Source organism: Mobula birostris, chromosome 6 (genome assembly GCF_030028105.1).
Source record: "Mobula birostris isolate sMobBir1 chromosome 6, sMobBir1.hap1, whole genome shotgun sequence".
Taxonomy (NCBI): domain Eukaryota; kingdom Metazoa; phylum Chordata; class Chondrichthyes; order Myliobatiformes; family Myliobatidae; genus Mobula; species Mobula birostris.
In genome coordinates, this window is record NC_092375.1 from 115,575,668 (window position 1) to 115,592,879 (window position 17,212).

General features: G+C 47.4%; 1 protein-coding gene across 1 annotated transcript; it reads left to right on the plus strand.

The window, feature by feature from the left end:
- The first annotated feature begins 208 nt into the window (after positions 1-208).
- Positions 209-9,858, plus strand: LOC140199290 (C-X-C chemokine receptor type 2-like). The gene is made up of 2 exons (XM_072261088.1): positions 209-401; positions 6,007-9,858. Exon 2 carries the CDS (start codon positions 6,009-6,011, stop codon positions 7,077-7,079), a length of 1,071 nt encoding a protein of 356 aa, XP_072117189.1. The 5' UTR covers positions 209-401; positions 6,007-6,008; the 3' UTR covers positions 7,080-9,858.
- The last annotated feature ends 7,354 nt before the right edge of the window (positions 9,859-17,212 follow it).

The window sequence follows — 17,212 nt, forward strand, 5'->3', positions numbered from 1 at the left end:
CTGTGCTGGTCCGGCAGCTCCACCCTGGGTATTTGCTTCTCTGACTTGCATTTGAACAGTTCTGACCAATGACCCCGTTTCAACAAGAACACAACAGGAAGGAGAGATAATGTTGCAAACTGGGTTGGTTCTGTCACAACCTGACTTCACCCATACAGATGACGCATGCTCTTGCAGTTTCCAGTCTGTGGGATTTGCCACTCTTCTTCCCGTAGGTAGACACTTTTCTACATTTCTTACAACACCTCTCCAATTTCCAGACGGTCATTGTTATTCGATTGACACATTCATGTAAACGAACCTCGTCAAAGGCTCAGTGTGTGTCTTACCTGTTAGATGAGGAAAGGAACAAGTTAACCCTCACACCGGCAAGTTGGAAACATCAAAGTCCTGTCGTGGAGGTAAGCAGATTTTAATCATCTCACTTATTGACAGACCTCTTCAGCATTTTGTATATATTTGTGAAAGAGTTTCTCTGAATATCAATGACACATTTTTCAGGTGTAATGACTTTATAATGCTGTTTACATTGTAAATACACGCTGGTATTCATTTAGAACATGGAACAGTACATCAGAAACAGGCCCTTTGGCCCACAATGTTGTGCCGAACCAATTAAATTAGTAATCAAATGGTTAACTTATCTCTTCTGCCTACATAATGACCATGTCCTTTATTTTTCCTCATTATTCTAATGCCTACCTTCAGTAGTAGGGCTGCGTTCGATCCCAGGGGATTGTGGGTTTGTGCCTCTAGTGGACTGTGTCCTCTCCAGGGCGCAAAGGTTCTCCGCGTCACTGTGATCTGGTCCTAGGTAAGGGCAAGCGCCGAGACAGCTTGGTACCAGTGTCGTCCTTAGGGGCCCCAGGCCACGGCTCCGGATTTCTTCCTCCAGGTTTACGCCCAAAGCCTTTCCCGAGTGTGGCTGTGACCGCAAGGCAGCGGAGGTTTAAAATCAAGAGTTTTCCTTCACCTCGGTGGGCTGCCGTCCTATCTAAATGTCTCTTAAAACTCTAATGTGTCTACCTCCACCCGAGGCAGCGCATTCCAGGAACCCATCATTCTCTGTGTGAAAACAAAACTTGGCCCTCACATCTCCTTTGAAATTACTCCCTCTTTGTTTAAATGCTTGCCCTCTGCTATTAGATATTCCAACCGTGGGGAAAAGTTGCTCCCTATCTACTCTGTCAATGCCTCTCATAATCTTATCAGATCTCCCCTCAGCCCCTGCCTATAATGTGCATTTACTTAAGCCCATTTTGTTCCACATCCCACCTTTAACCTCTAACTTTATTAGCCTTTTTATTAATGTAATTCTTTATTGTTCATTTTTATATAATCCTTTATTTGTTATCATTCTGAATGTTGTTATCTGTTGTATCTCATCCCCTGACCAACACACCTCAGCAAATTCCTAATAGTGCCATGGTTAGCACAATCACTTTACAGCAGCGGTCCCCAACCACCGGACCGCGGACCGGTACCGGGCCGCAAAGCATGCGCTACCGGGCCGTGAGAAAACGATATGATTTGGCGATAAGAGTCAGCTGCACCTTTCCTCATTCCCTGTCACGCACTGTTGAGCTTGAACGCACGCGAGGTCATTACCCACGCGTCATCCATGTCAGCGCGGGAAGGAGATCAACTCCTTGAGCTTGCAAATGACGGCGGGCTGAAAAGTATGTTTGACATAACATCTCTGCCGGCATTCTAGATCAAAGTCAGGCTGAATATCCTGAGATAGCCACGAAAGCACTGAAAACGTTGCTTCCATTTCCAACATATCTCTGCAATGAATGCAACGAAAACTAAATTGCAGAATAGACTGGACATAAGGAACCCCCGTCGAGTATCGCTGTCTCCCATCACCCCCTGATGGCACCGTCTTGTTGCAGGGAAACAAGCCCAGGGCTCCCACTGATTCAGCGATATCAATGATTTTATATGTTCATACGGGGAAAATATGTGCTGTGTGTTTAATATCCAAACATTACTTAAAATGTTATGATGCTATTGACTTATAAGTGAGTTATATAACCATATAACAATTACAGCTCGGAAACAGGCCATGTCTGCCCTTCTAGTCCGTGCCGAACGTTACTCTCACCTAGTCCCACTGAGCTGCACTCAGCCCACAACCCTCCATTCCTTTCCTGTCCATATACCTATCCAATTTTTTTTAAAATGATAATATCAAACTTGCCTCTACCACTTCTACTGGAAGCTCGTTCAACACTTACTTCAAGCTCCCCTGTCCTCCCCTGATAATTGACTTGTCACTATATTTATGAGAGGAAAATATGCGCTGTGTGTTTAATATTAAATTCGTTAGATAAACCCTTTTAGAAACGAAATTGAGTGTATTAACCAATTATCACTTATATTCGGGTCGTGATTAACACCCCCCCGGAACAGAATCGCCAAAAACGATTTGCAGAAAAAAAATCAGCACGTATATCCATGTGCACTGGGGCCCGCGCAAGGGTTCATGGTCATTGTAGTCTTTCTCGGGGTAAACACAACGTATTTGACTGCTACTTTTGTCCGTTGGCAACCCTACCCCCCCCCCCCAACCCCCGCCGAGTCGGCCAGTCCGCAAGAATATTGTCAATATTAAACCGGTCCGCAGTGCCAAAAAAGGTTGGGGACCCCTGCTTTACAGCAGCAGTGATCACTGATTTGGGCTCGATTCTTGCCACTGCCTGTAAGGAGTTTGTTCATTCTCCCTGTGACTGTGAAGGTTTCCTCCAGGTGTTCTGGTTTTCTCCCACATTCCAAAGACACATGAGTAAGGGTTAGTGACTTGTGGACATGCTATGTTAGCACGTGAATCACGGTGATAATTACAGGCTGTCCCCAACATGTTCTTGGTCTGTGTTGGTCACTGAGACAAATCAACACATTTCACCGTATGTTTTAAGCAACACACACCAAAGTTGTGTTGCTTGAATTTCCAGCATCTGCAGAATTCCTGTTGTCACTGTATGTTTTGATGTTCATGTAACAAATCAAGTTATTTTTTTTAAAGTAAAGAACTTTAAATCTTTATTTTTACGTCAGAGGCAGATGGAGTTTTGTCTTATCTCTGGCACTGACAAAGCACCCCTCCTACAAATTTTGTTATGTCACCGAACACTCCATCAAATTTCCAGAGATGGACTGTTGGACAGCATCTAACTGGTTGCATCACCGTCTAGTTTGGAGGCTCCAACGCACAGGATCAGAAAAGCCTGCTGAAGATTGCTGATTCGGCCAGCTCCATCACGGGCTGTAGCCTCCCCACCACTGAGGACATCTTCAAAAGCTGATGCTTCAAACTAGCAGCATCCACCATTAAGGACCCCCGCCACACAGGACTTATCTTCTTCTCATTATTACCATCAGAGAGGAGGTACAGGAGCCTGAATCCACACACACACACACGCACACTCATCTTAGGAAGAACTTCTTTCCCTCTGCCGTCAGATTTCGACCTCACTATTTTGATCGCTTATTGCCCGACCTATTCATTTTGTCTGTACAGAATTTGTTACTGTAACCCATGGTAACACACAAAATGTTGGCTGAACTCAGCAGGTCAGGCAGCATCTGTGCAGGGGAATAAAGAGACAAAGTGAAATGAACAGCCAGGCTCTATAAGGCACTGGTCAGACCACAGTTGAAGTGTTGAGACTTTGTACTCCCTTCCCTCCCTCCACCATCTTATTCCAGGTTCTGCCCCTTCCTTTCCAGTCTCGGCCCAAAACGTCGATTCTTTATTCCTCACCACAGACGTGGGTGCTATTCTTGTGTTTACAATTTACAGTAATTTTTTAATGTATTGCAGATGTCCTGCTGCCGCAAAACACATTTCCTGATATATCAGTGATTATAAGCCTGATTCTTATTGATTGTGAGGGCTACACCTGAATTAGGACCAGAATCAGCTGTACTATCACCAGCGTATGTTGTGAAATTAGATAACTTTGAGGCAGCAGTGTAGTGCAATAGACGATAATATATAGAAAAAAAGTAAATCACAGTAAGTATATATACAGTATATTAAATAGTAAAATTGAAAATAGTGCAAAAACAGAAATAATGTAAAAAAGTGAATTAGTATTCATGGGTTTAATGTCCATTGCATGGCAGAAGGGAAGAAGCTGTTCCTGATTTGCTGAGTGTGTGCCTTCAGGCTTCTGTACCTCCTTCCTGATGATAACAACATGAAGAGGGCATGTCCTTAATAATGGACACCACCTTTCTGATGCACTTGGTCCTTGAAGATGTCTTGGATACTACAGAGGCTAGAATCCAAAATGGAGCCGACTAATTTTACATCTTTCTGCAGCTTTGTCGATCCTGTGCAGTAGCCCCCACCCCACACCCCCCCATTCCAGACAGTGAGGCAGACTGCCAGAATGCTCTCCATGGCACAATGTAGAAGTTTTTGAGTGTTTCAGGTGACAAACCACATCTCCTCAAACTCCGAAAGAAATATAGTCGTTGTCTTCGCTTCTTTTTAGCTACATCCATATGTTGGGACCAGCTTAGATCCTCAGAGATCTTGACACCCAGGAACTTGAGATTGCTCACTCTCTTGACTTCTGATCCCTCGATTAGGATAGGTAAGAGGTGGGACTGGGGCTACACTTCCTCCTTCAACACTATTCAGCATCCCAAAGGTGACACTTCACCCGCAAGTCTGTCAGGGCCATCTACTATAGCCAATGCTCCCAGTGTACTCTCCTCTGCACTGGTGAGACCTGATGTAAATCGAGGGGCCGCTTGAATGAGCACCTTCACTTCAGAAGCCGCAAAGGGTGGGATTTCCTGGGGGCCATCCATGTCAAATTGACTTCCCATTCTGATTCTGGCATGTTTGTCTGTGGCCTCCTCTGCTGCCAAGATCAGGTCAAATGTAAGTTTATATATTTATTTATTGCGATACGGTGTGGAGTAGGCCCTTACAGTTCTTTGAGCCCAGCTGCCCAGCATCCCTAATTTAACCCCGTCCTTATCACAGGACAACTTGCAATGACCAATTAACCAATCAACCAGCACGTCTTTGGAATGTGGGAGAAAATAGGGGCACCAGTAGGAAACCCACACAGTCATGGGAAGAACATACAAACTCCTCACACGAAGCAGTGTGAATTGAACCCGGGCGGCTGGTTAAAGTGTTTTGCTAACCACTAGGCAATCATGTCACCCTCTCACCTCTTCTTGCTGGAGGACCATCAACTCTCATTCCATCTGGGTAACCTCCAACCTGGTAGCACAAGCATCGATTTCTCTACTTTTCAGTCATTTCTCCACAAACCCCCTTCTCTCCCTTCTCTTACCATTCCCCTTCCCCGCTCACCTCTTACCTCTTGTCTCCTCCTCAGCTGCCCGTCACCTCCCACTAGTGCCCCTTCTCCTTCTGTTTCTCCCCTCTCTCCTCTCCTATCAGATATCTTCCTTATTTTCTGCTCCTTACCTCTTCCACCTATCACCTGCTAGCTTCTTAATTCATCTCCCCTCCCCTACCACCCAGCTTCTCCCTCACCTGGTCTCACCTATCTCCCTCAGCTTCCCCCTCACCTGGTCTCACCTATCTCCCTCAGCTTCCCCCTCACCTGGTCTCACCTATCTCCCTCAGCTTCCTCCTCACCTGGTCTCACCTATCTCCCTCAGCTTCCCCCTCACCTGGTCTCACCTATCTCCCTCAGCTTCCCCCTCACCTGGTCTCACCTATCTCCCTCAGCTTCCCCCTCACCTGGTCTCACCTATCTCCCTCAGCTTCCCCCGCACCTGGTCTCAGCTTATACTCCTCTCACTTCCCCCCACCAGCTTCTAATACTTGTTCAACACATTCCTTTCCAGTCAGACGAAGAGTCTCGGCCCAAATCATTGACTAGTTATTCCTCTCCGTAGATGCTGCCTGAACTGCTGAGTTCCTCAATCATTTTGTGTGTTTTGCCTAAGATTTCCAGCCTCTGCAGGATCTCTTGTATTTATGACATATTTCTGTGTTTCTTTCAGGGATGGCTGCCCTAAACATTGATCCCGATGATGTAGACTTCGGGAATGTGTTTGAAAATTACTCATATGTAGATGGAATACTTGAACAGAACTCCAGTCCTTGCCACTCTGTAGTTCTTGGAAACTGGGTCAATCTCACGTTGGCCATTGTCTACAGCCTGGCATGTTTCCTCGCCGTGATGGGGAACCTGGTGGTGATGATCGTCGTTCTACACAATCGGCGCTCAACGTCATCCACAGACGTCTACCTGCTCCATCTGGCCACAGCTGACCTGCTCTTTGCCATTTCTCTGCCCTTCTGGGCAGTGGATGCCATGTCTGGCTGGGTGTTTGGCGATGCCATGTGTAAGGTTGTCAGCATGCTCCAGGAGGTGAACTTTTACAGTGGCATCCTGTTTCTGGCCTGCATCAGTGTTGACCGTTACCTCGCCATCGTCCACTCTGCCCAGTCCCATTGGCAGAAGCGGCCATTCCTGATCAAACTAGTCTGTGCTGTTGTGTGGGTGCTGTCCATTCTCCTGTCTTTACCCATCCTCTACAAGGGCAAGTACATCTACAGTGAAAGAGTCCTGTGTTACGAGTTACTCGAGGGTGAATCCATCACAACCTGGAAAAACACCACCAGGTTCTTGCGTCATGTCATTGGGTTCCTCATCCCACTGAGTGTCATGGTCTTCTGCTACAGTGTCACCATCCGCAGACTGTGTCAGACAAGGGGTTTCCAGAAGCAGAAAGCCATGAAGGTCATTATCGCCGTGGTGCTTGCATTTCTCATTTGTTGGCTGCCCCACAATATCACCGTGTTTGTCGACACTCTGATGAGAAGCAAGCTCATCGCCGAGACTTGTGACAGGCGCAATCACATTGACCGGGCTCTGTCCGTGACTCGGATTCTGGGATTTCTGCATTGCTGCATTAATCCAATCTTATATGGCTTCATTGGGCTCAAATTCCGGAGGAACTTACTCAACCTCTTGGCAGATAAAGGACTTATTAGTCAACATGCAAAAGCACATTATAAGCGATCGGTGTCCTCTTCCTCGGAATCCGGACCCGTTTCTTCTACAATATAGACTGTCTGTGATGGTGGAATCTCATCCAATCAGAATGTTGTCGGATTAGAAGCTTAAATATGATGTTGGAGCCATCATTGTATAGGATGCTGTTCTCTATATGGCGCTGTTATCTAGTTCAATGGTCAGTAATATGGTTTGAGTGGCTTTGCTTCTGCTATCCCAATGACACCACTCACTTTCACATTATCATCTGCACCAGATACATTATGTGATTCTCGGGGTCTGAAAACTAACAGCAAGGACTATTGGCTTCAGCCAGAATGGTAGCACTATGGTAGGTTCTGATGCTAGCTTTCTGAATAAGGAAGAAATATTTGCAATCCTCCGGTTGAAGATTGGTAGATTGACTGAGAATTATCAAAATCAAGGCGTTGTCTCTCACCCAGTGTGGGCAGACTGTAGAACGAAATACGTGCATAGTTTTTAAACTACATAGATTTTTTTATCCCATACATTGCTCTTTCCCTTTAGTCATTACGGTGAATGTGGCAGCATCCCATGGGAGAAAAATGAGGGTATGAGAAGGAAGGGTTAGATTGATCTCGGAGTAGATGAAATGGTCAGCTCATCACAGGTTGAAGGTCCTGTACTGTGTTGTACTTTTCTATGCTTTATGTTGTCTGTTCTGTCTTCTTGTCTTGTTCTAAACGGGGAGAAAATCCAAAAATCTGAGATGTAACAGGACTTGAAGGTCCTCGTGCAGAACACCCTAAAGGTTAACTTGTACGTAGATTCGGTGGTGAGGAAAGCAAATGCAATGTTAGACCTCATTTCAAGAGGTCTGGAACACAAGAGCAGGGATGTGATTCTGAGGCTTTATAAGGCACTGGTGAGGCCTCACCTTGAGTATTGTGAACAGGTTTGGGCTCCTCATCTAAGAAAAGATGTGCTGGCTTTGTAACAGGCTCAGAGGAGATTCACAAGGATGATTCTGAGAATGAAAGGATTATCATACAAGGAACGTTTGATAGCTCTGGGTCTGTCCTTGCTGGAATTTAGAAGGATGGGAGAGGATCTCATTGAAACCTTTCAAACATTGAAAGGCCTAGACAGAATAGATGTGGGAAAGCTGTTTCTCATGGTGGGGGAGTCTAGGACAAGAGGGCACAGCCTCAGGATAGAGGGGCGTCCAATTAAAACAGATGCTGAGAAATTTCTTTAGCCAGAGGGTGGTGAATTAGTGGAATTTATTACCATAGGCCACTGTGGAGGCCAGGTTGTTGGGTGTATTTAAGGTGGAGATTGATAGGTTCTTGATTGGACCAGCATCAAAGGTTATGGGGAGAAGGCTGGGGAGTGGGGCTGAAGAGGGGAACAAAAGATGAGTGATGATTGAATGGTGGAACAGACTCTATGGGCCAAATGGTCTAATTCTGCTCCTCTGTCTTATGGTCTTATGGTATTAAATAGGTGAAAGATGTTCAGTTGTATGCTTTGCTTTGACAACACAGCTCCATTCAGGACTGTAACCAACTTTAGCCTTCCCTTGTAGTATGTCTTTTCAGTATTTATTTGTCTATGCAATTTCAAATTTCATAAGACCGTGTGATACAGGAGCAGGCAGGCCACTCAGCCCACGCATTCTGCTCTGCCATTCCAGCATGGCTGATTTTTTTCCTTCCCCATTCTCCTGCCTCTCCCCATAACCTTTAACCCCTGACCAATCATGAACCGATCAACCTCAGTGTTAAATATACCCAGTGACATGGCCTCCACAACCATCTGTCGCAATGTATTCCACAGATTCACTACTCTCTGTCTGAAGGTATTCCTCATCATCTCCATTCTACAGGGGTGTCCTTGTACTCTGAGAGTGTGCCCTCTGGTCCTAGACTCTCCCGCTATAGGAAATATCCTCTCCACATTCACTCTAGCTAGACCTTTCAATATTCAATAAGTTTCAATGAGATCCCACTCATTCTTCAAAACTCTGGTGAGTACAGGCGCAGAGCATCAAAGTTGTTCATACATTAACCCTCTCATTGTGGGCGGTTCACCAGCACCGTGCGGAATAACACTATCAGATAAAGATACTGACGTGTTTGGGGAGGTGGAGAAGATGCCATTCAGAAGGCTGAACTGGAGGACCTGTTGTTTATGTTGCAATGCATTCTTTGTTTACTTGATATTTGCTGTAACTGCATTTATGTTAATAAATGTTATTTGGCTGACTACAAGGACTCTATCCTGGCCTAATATAAGATAAAATAAAATTACAAGTCCACAATCCCTTATCCGAAATTCTGAAATCCAAAAAGCTCCGAAAACAGAAGTTTTCTTCGCCAAGAGCTGATGTCACTCAGGTGTGATGTGGCAGCACTAGCAGAGGTCGCCAGACGTCAGTTGTGGCTCAGCGCTCGTACTGGTTACATGTGCATTTGCTGTTCGCTGTTATTTTGTGTTCACTGTTGACTTTGTGTTTAATTTCACTGTGAAAATGTCAGAAAGAGCTGCAGATATCCCTATGGGTAACAATGAGAAAAAGAGAAGAAAGCACCTGTTTCATTATCATTAACGCAGAAAATGGAGTTATTGCAGAAGCTTGATTGTGGCATGTCTGTGCGGCGTCTTACTGAAGAATATGGTGTTGGAACTACCGCTGTATATTATTTAAGGAAGTAGAAAGACAAGTTACTGAACTTTCATAGTGATAGTGACATTCCACATTTATTCCAATAAGTCATTTATCATGTGTTCGATTTGGTTCGTTTGAAGCTGTATATTTTTATGTTTTATTGAATGTTTTTGTTGGAAATAAAATTTCTTTCTTGTCATGAATCCCTAAACAATACAGTATAAAAATTACATTTACATAGCATTTACATTGTATTAGGTATTATAAGTAACCTAAAGATGATTTAAAGTATAGGGGAGAATGTGCCTAGGTCCGGTGCTCCACCGGGTCCTAAAGTCCACCCGCACTGAGACAGGTTAAATAAGGAACTTGAGCATATGTGTTTTTTGGTATCCGCTGGAGGTCCCGGAACCAATAAGGAGGGCTTGCAGGTATCACCACACATTTTAGTGCCAACATACCATGTTCACAACACACTAACCCTAATTTGTATGTCTTTGAAAAGTGGGATGAAACTGGAGCACCCAGAGGAAACCCACGTGGTCATGTAGAGAATGTCAAAATATCCTTAGAGACAGTGGTGGGAATCGAACCCCGATCAGTGATTGCAGATAGTGAAAAGCAATTGTAATGAACATGGTGCTTCCATTCCATCCCTAACATAATTGACATATGTGAGAGGATGATGGGCAAGGGAAGGAAGGGAAGGAGACGGGGAACCAGAGGGAGGTGATGGGCAGGTGAGGAGAAGAAAAGGGGTGAGAGGGGAACCAGAATGGGGAAAGGATAAAGAGAGAAGGGAGAGGGGAGTGGAGAGATTACCACTAGTTGGAGAAATTAATGCTCATGCTATCAGGTCGGAGGCTAACCAGACGGATTATGAAGGGTCACTCTTGCAACCTGAGTTGGTCCTCATCATGGCAATAATGGAGGCCATGGACCAACATGTAGGAATGAGGATGGGAAGTTGAATTAAAATGGTGGGCCACCAGGTGATCTTGCCTTTTGAGGCAGACAGATCGAAGGTGCTCAGTGAAGCAATTTCCATAATCTGCGTTTGGTCTCACCGATGTAGAAGAGGCCAGAACGACAACACCAGGTACACTAGATGACCCCAACAGATAACAAGTGAAGTGCATTCTCACCTGGAAGGACCGTTTGGGACCCTGAATGGGAGTGAAGGAGGACGTGTAGGGGCAGATGTAGCCCTTGTTCCACTTGCAAAGTTAAGTTCTAGGATGAAGATCTCTCTGGGGGAAATGAACGGACACGGAACTCCAGAAAGTGGGGAGGTGGCTGAGGAAACATGTAACTATAGAACATAGAACATAACCATACAGAACAGGCCCTTTGGCCCATGATGTTGTGACAACCTCTTAACTTACTCTGAGATCAATTTAACCCCTTCTTCCCACATAGTCCTCCACTTTTCTTCTGTCCACGTGCCTACCTAGGAGCTTCTTAAGCATCCCTAATGTATCTGCCTCAACCACCACTCCTGACCACTGTTCCAATGCACCCACCACTCTGCGCGCAAAAAACCTACCGCTGATATCCCCCCTAGACTCTTCTCCAATTGTGTTTAAATTACGCCAGCTTGTGTTAGCCATTTATGGCCTTGGAAGAAGTCTCTGGTTTTCCACCCGATCGATGCCTCTTAACAACTTGTAGATCTCTTTCAAGTCACCTCTCATCCTCCTTTATTCCAAAGAGGAAAGCCCTGGCTCACTCAACCTATCCTCATACGACATGCTCTCTATTCCAGGCTGCAACCTGGCAAATCTCCTCCGCAACCGCTCTAAAGCTTCCACATCCTTCCTATAATGACCTCCACTGAAGTTAGGTGGGTAAAGAAAAACACTCAGTGGCCATTATATTAGGTACACATGTACACCTACTCGTTAATGCAAATATCTAATTAGCCAATCATGTGCTAGCGACTTGATGAATAAAAACATGCAGACATGGTCAAGGGGTGCAGTTATTGTGCATACCAAGTACCAGAATGGGGAGGAAATGTGATCTATGTTACTTTGACAATGGAATGCATGTTGGTGCCAAATGGGGTGGTTAGAGAATCTTAGAAACTGCTGATCTCCTGGGATTCTCATGCATAACAGTCTCTAGAGTTTCCAGAGAATGGTGCAAGAATCAAAAGTCATCCAGTGACCAGCAGTTGTGTGGATGAAAACACCTTGTTATTGAGAGAGGTCAGGTGAGAATGGCCAGGCTGGATTAAGCTGACAGGAAGGCGACAGTAACTCACATAACCACAGGCTACAACATTGGTGAGCAAGAGAGCATCTTTAAATGTACAACACATCAAACCTTGAAGTGGATGGGCTACAGCAGCAGAAGACCACAAACATACACTTAGCAGCCACTTTATTAGTTCTAGGAGGTACGTAATAAAGTGGTCACTGAGTATAACTTTAAGGGACTGAAGGATGTGGGATGAGTCAGGATGAGTAACAATGACAAAAATAGTAAGATTGCCTTGCTGTCTGTGGCCAGGACTTTGAACTTCTTCCAACGGTATTTTCAGCTCTGAATTTTGAAAGCTGAGCCATCCATGCTGGTTTGGCAGAGGGCCTGCCTTGTTAGATTGCTGACACCAGGAGGTTCATATAGGTGAGGCTCTGAGAGTTCTGTACTCTCTAACTTTCCTCCACAGCCCTTCGGATGTACGATGTTTGACTGAGCATCAACCTGCCAAAGCAATTGCGATATTGGTGAAGTTTCATGCAGAGACGTTTGGGGAGTTATGGAGCTATAGACCAAGGAAACTCTGTGTGTGGGTGTGTGTGTGTGTAGCGGGTGTGTGTGTGGGGGGTGGGGGGTGTGGGTGTGTGTGTGGGGGTGTGTGTGTGTGTGGGTGGGTTTGTGGGGGTGTGTGGGTGTGTGTGAGGATGTGTGTGTGGGTGTGTGTGTGGGGGGTGTGGGTGTGTGTGTGGGTGGGGTATGTGGGTGTGTGTGTGGGGGGGTGGCTGTGTGTGTGTGTGTAGCGGGTGGGTGTGTGGGGGTGTGGGGGGTGTGGGGGTGTGTGTGTGTGTTTATGTGGGTATGTATTTGTGTGGGGGGTGTGTGTGTGCGGGTGTGTGTGTGTGTGTGGGGTGGGTGGGTGTGTGTGTGGGGGCTGTGTGGGTGGGGGTGGGTGTGTGTGGGGGGGTGGGTGTGTGTGGTGTGTGTGTGTGTTTGTGTGTGTGGGTATGTGTTGGTGTGTGTTTGTGTGTGGGGTGAGTGTGAGGGTGTGTGTGTGTGGGGGGGGGTGAGTGTGTTTGTGTGCATGTGTGTGTGAGGGTGTGTGTGTGTGTGTGTGTTTGTGTGTGTGTGAGCATGGAGGTGTGTGCGTGAGGGTGTGTGTGTGAGGGTGTGTGTGTGTGTGTGTGTGAGAGTGTGGGGGTGTGTGAGTGAGGGTGTGTGTGTGAAGGTGTGTGTGTGAGTGTGAGTGTGGGGGTGTGTGTGTGAGGGTGTGTGTGTGAGGGTGTGTGTGTGTAGAGGGGTGGGTGTGTGTGTGGGTGTGTGTGGGGGTGTGTGTGTGTGGGTGTGTGTGTGGGGATGTGTGTGGGGGGTGTGGGTGTGTGTGAGGGTGGGGTATGTGGGTGTGTGTGTGTGGGGGGTGGCTGTGTGTGTGGGTGTGTGTGTGTGTAGCGGGTGGGTGTGTGGGGGTGTGGGGGGTGTGGGGGTGTCTGCGTGTGGGTGTGTGTGTGGGGGTGTGTGTGTGGGTGGGTGTGTGGGGGGGTGGGGGGTGTGGGAGTGTGTGCGTGTGGGTGTGTGTGTGTGGGGGGTGTGTGTGTGGGTCGGTCTGTGGGGGTGTGTGTGGGTGTGTGTGGGGATGTGTGTGTGGGGTGTGTGTGTGGGTGTGTGTAGCGGGGTGTGTGTGTGTGTGGGGGTGTGTGTGGGGGGTGTGGGGGTGTGTGTGGGGTGTGTGTGTGGGTGGGTGTGTGTGTGGGGTGTGTGTGTGTGGGTGTGTGTGGGGCTGTGTGTGTGGGGGTGTGTGTGGGGGGTGTGGGTGTGTGTGGGTTGGGTAAGTGGGTGTGTATGTGGGTGTGTGTGTGTGGTGTGTGTGGGTGTGTGTGTGTGTGCATGCGTGTGTGTGTGTATATGTGGGTGTGTGGGTGGGGTGTGTGTGTGTGGTTGATGTGTGTGTGTGTGTGTGTGTGGGGGGGTGTGTGTGGGGGGTGTGGGTGTGTGTGTGTGGGGGTGTGTGTGTGGGGTGTGTGTGTGGGTGGGTGTGTGTCGGGGTGTGTGTGTGTGGGGTGTGTGTGTGTGGGTGTGTGTGGGGCTGTGTGTGTGGGGGTGTGTGTGGGGGGTGTGGGTGTGTGTGTGGGTTGGGTAAGTGGGTGTGTGTGTGTGGTGGGTGGGGGTGTGTGTGTGTGCATGCGTGTGTGTGTGTGTGTGTGTGTATATGTGGGTGTGTGGGTGGGGTGTGTGTGTGTGTGTGTGGGGGGGGGGTTGTGTGTGTGTGTGTGTGGGGGGTGTGTGTGTGTGTGTGGGGGGGGGGTTGTGTGTGTGTGTGTGTGTGTGTGTGGGGGTGTGTGTGTGTGTGTGTGGGGGGGGTTGTGTGTGTGTATGTGTGTGGGGGGGTGTGTGTGTGTGTGTGGGGGGGTTGTGTGTGTGTGTGTGTGTGTGTGTGTGTGTGTGTGTGTGGGTGATGTGTGTGTGTGTGTGTGTGTGTGTGTGTGTGTGTGGGGGGGGGGGTGTGGTTGGGGCCCTCAGACCACTTCGTCCATGCTGACCAAGTTATCTGAGCTAATCCGATTTGATTTTGTTTGACTTGTAACCGTCTCAACCTTTCCTATCCATGCACCTCAGAATCATAGTTAGAGTCGGGTTGATTATCACTGACATATGTCATGAGATTTGTTGTTTTTGGCAATAGTACAGGGCAATTCATAAAATATGAGATCATAAGACTGAAACAAAGGAACAGAACATGACCACTTCGCTGGTTGAGTCTGCCCCGCCATTTCATCATGGCTGATCCATTTTCCCTCTCAACCCCATTCTCCTGCCTTCTCCCTGTAACCTTTCGTGCCCTGACTAATTAGAACCTCCTTAAATACATGCAATGACTTGGCCTCCACAGCCGTCTGTGGCAATGAATTCCACAGATTCACCAGCATCTGGCTAAAGAAATCCCTTTTCATCACCATTCTAATTGGATATTTCCCTATTCTAAGGCTGTGTCCTCTGGTCCTAGACTTCCCAACAATAGGCAACATTCTCCCCACATCCACTCTATCTAGCTCTTTCAACATTCAATTGGTTTCAATGAGATCCTGCCTCGTTTGTTTAAATACAGGCCCAAAGCCATCAAATGCTCCTTATACCATAGCCCTTTCATTGCTGGAATCATTTTCGTGAACCTCCTCTGAACCGTCTCTTGTGTCAGCACATCCTGTCAGATAAGGGCCCAAAACAGCTCACAATACTCCAGGTAAAACATCACCAGTGCTTTATATATATATATACCTCCTTCCTGATGGTAGCAGTGAGGACAAAGCATGTCCTGGGTGACGGAGACCCTGAACGATGCATGCTGCCTTTTTGAGGCTTTGCTCCTTGAAGATGTCCTGGATACTACAGAAGCTCGCGCCCATGATGGCGCTGACTAAGTTTACAGCTCTCTGCAGCTTAAAACTTGTGCAGTAGCCCCCCCACCACACATACCAGACGGTGATGCAGCCAGTTAGTATAGAAGACGAAGAAAGCCCTTAACTCCAAGTGGAATCATCAGGACGCTGTCATGACAGCACTTTTCAGCAGCAGCCAGTTAGTATGCTCTCCACTTATAACTGTAGGGCTCTCAGTAATACTAGATAGACTGTTAACTGTTAATTGCTTATTACCAAAACGGCTTCCTTGAAGTCTTATACTAAAATGGCTTCTCATACTGTTAACTGCTGAGCAAAGGGTTCTCTGCAACGGCATGTTTGAGTTACACTTGGTAATAATGGAAATTGTATTCATTTGCTAGCCAATGGAAGTCACGTTCTGTTATCTTGTATATGTGTGCTGAGTTGAGGAGTGCGGGCTTTTTCGGGAGGCGAGAGAGAGGACGGACGTGCGAGGAATGGACAGCGGTTCCAGAGCGGCAGATACCGGACCTTGGGGGTTCGGAGGGTGGCCAGAGTCTCGGAAGGATGTTCTGGATGGAATCGGAGGCGTGAGCTCCAACGTGTTGAAATATTATGTGCACAAGACGATAAGTTACTTATGTGGTGCCTTTTCTTTTAGTTGTTACTACTAACCCATCACCAAAACTTGCTATAAAGTATAATTCTTTACTCGCACTTGGTATATTATTTGATATTTATGTCATGGCTGATCATTGGGTGCCTCACACTGTATCCGCACCAAAGCATTTGCACTGTTTGGTGGGGCCGACTGCTCTTCACCCTGGGCAACGGGAGTCAGCTGGGGCAAAGGCCGTTACACTGTGGGGGCTCATCCGGGATTTGAATTCTGTCGGATACGGTGTAAGTCGCCCGGGTTAAATTAGAAGAGATGGACGCGGATAAGATCAAACTTTGGTGTAAGATTGAGGATGTCCCGGTTAATCATGCCAGCATATTAAGTGGGGTGGATATATGTACCCCGGACGATGTGTTAATTCGATGTTTGAGTACGGTCAGAGCTATCGGTAAGATTGATATTGTAAGCAGAAGGATTGGTAAAGCGGGCGACTCAGCCTTTGTGTTGATACAGACGGGTGCTGACGTGAAGGATTTGGGATTGCCCCCATCTATCGGTGACGTGGGTGAGGCGGGGCTATGGGGCGTGCACACTGTCACGGAGGAGGGGTCTGAAGGGACACCAGAGGAGTTGCCTGACGCTGGGGGCGGAGATTTTGGAGAGCGGGTCCAATTGTTTTTGAAGGATGAAGGAAGGGGGTGGTCGGATTTGGAGAATGTAATTAGTTCTCATTCCCCATGGAAAGGGGAGGGCTCTGAGTTGGCCTCAGCCATTAACTCTTTGGTGAACAGGGCGGTGGGTCCGCGACAGAAGTTAAGAATTTTCTCAGGGAGGACCCCCATCCCCGACGGGGAAGAGGATTATGCGTCTTGGGTAGAACATAGCTCTCAGTTGCTAGGTGAGTGGCAGTGTTCTGAGGAGGAGAAGCGGCAAAGGTTGGGGGACAGTTTGAGAGGGGCGGCAGCTGAGGTGGTAAAAGGGGGGAGAGTTAACCAGCCCCCTGGCTTCTTGGAGGGAGTGTCTAGTTGCCCTAGAGGAGGCGTTTGGGCTGATGGGAAGCACAGTGGAGCTTTATGGGGGGACTCAGAACCTGCATCAGGAGAAAGGGGAAAAGCTTTCTGAGTATCTTCTCCGACTTCAGTGTAGGCTAAATTGCTTGAGGCACCGGGGGGTCATTTCGGCCAGCGAGGTGGATTGGATAAGGATCGACCAGGTAGCCAGGGGCGCGCAGAGAAATGATGTGATCGCTACGAGCCTCCAGCAGTCCGATAGAATGTGACCCCGCCCCCCAGTCTTTTGTTCAGTTGCTCAGAGAGGTAAGGGAGGAGGAGGATGAATTGGAAGCGGAAGAGGGCTC

Excerpts from the sequence above, each read along its gene's own strand:
- LOC140199290 (XM_072261088.1), top strand. The coding sequence starts at position 6,009 with ATGGCTGCCCTAAACATTGATCCCGATGATGTAGACTTCGGGAATGTG.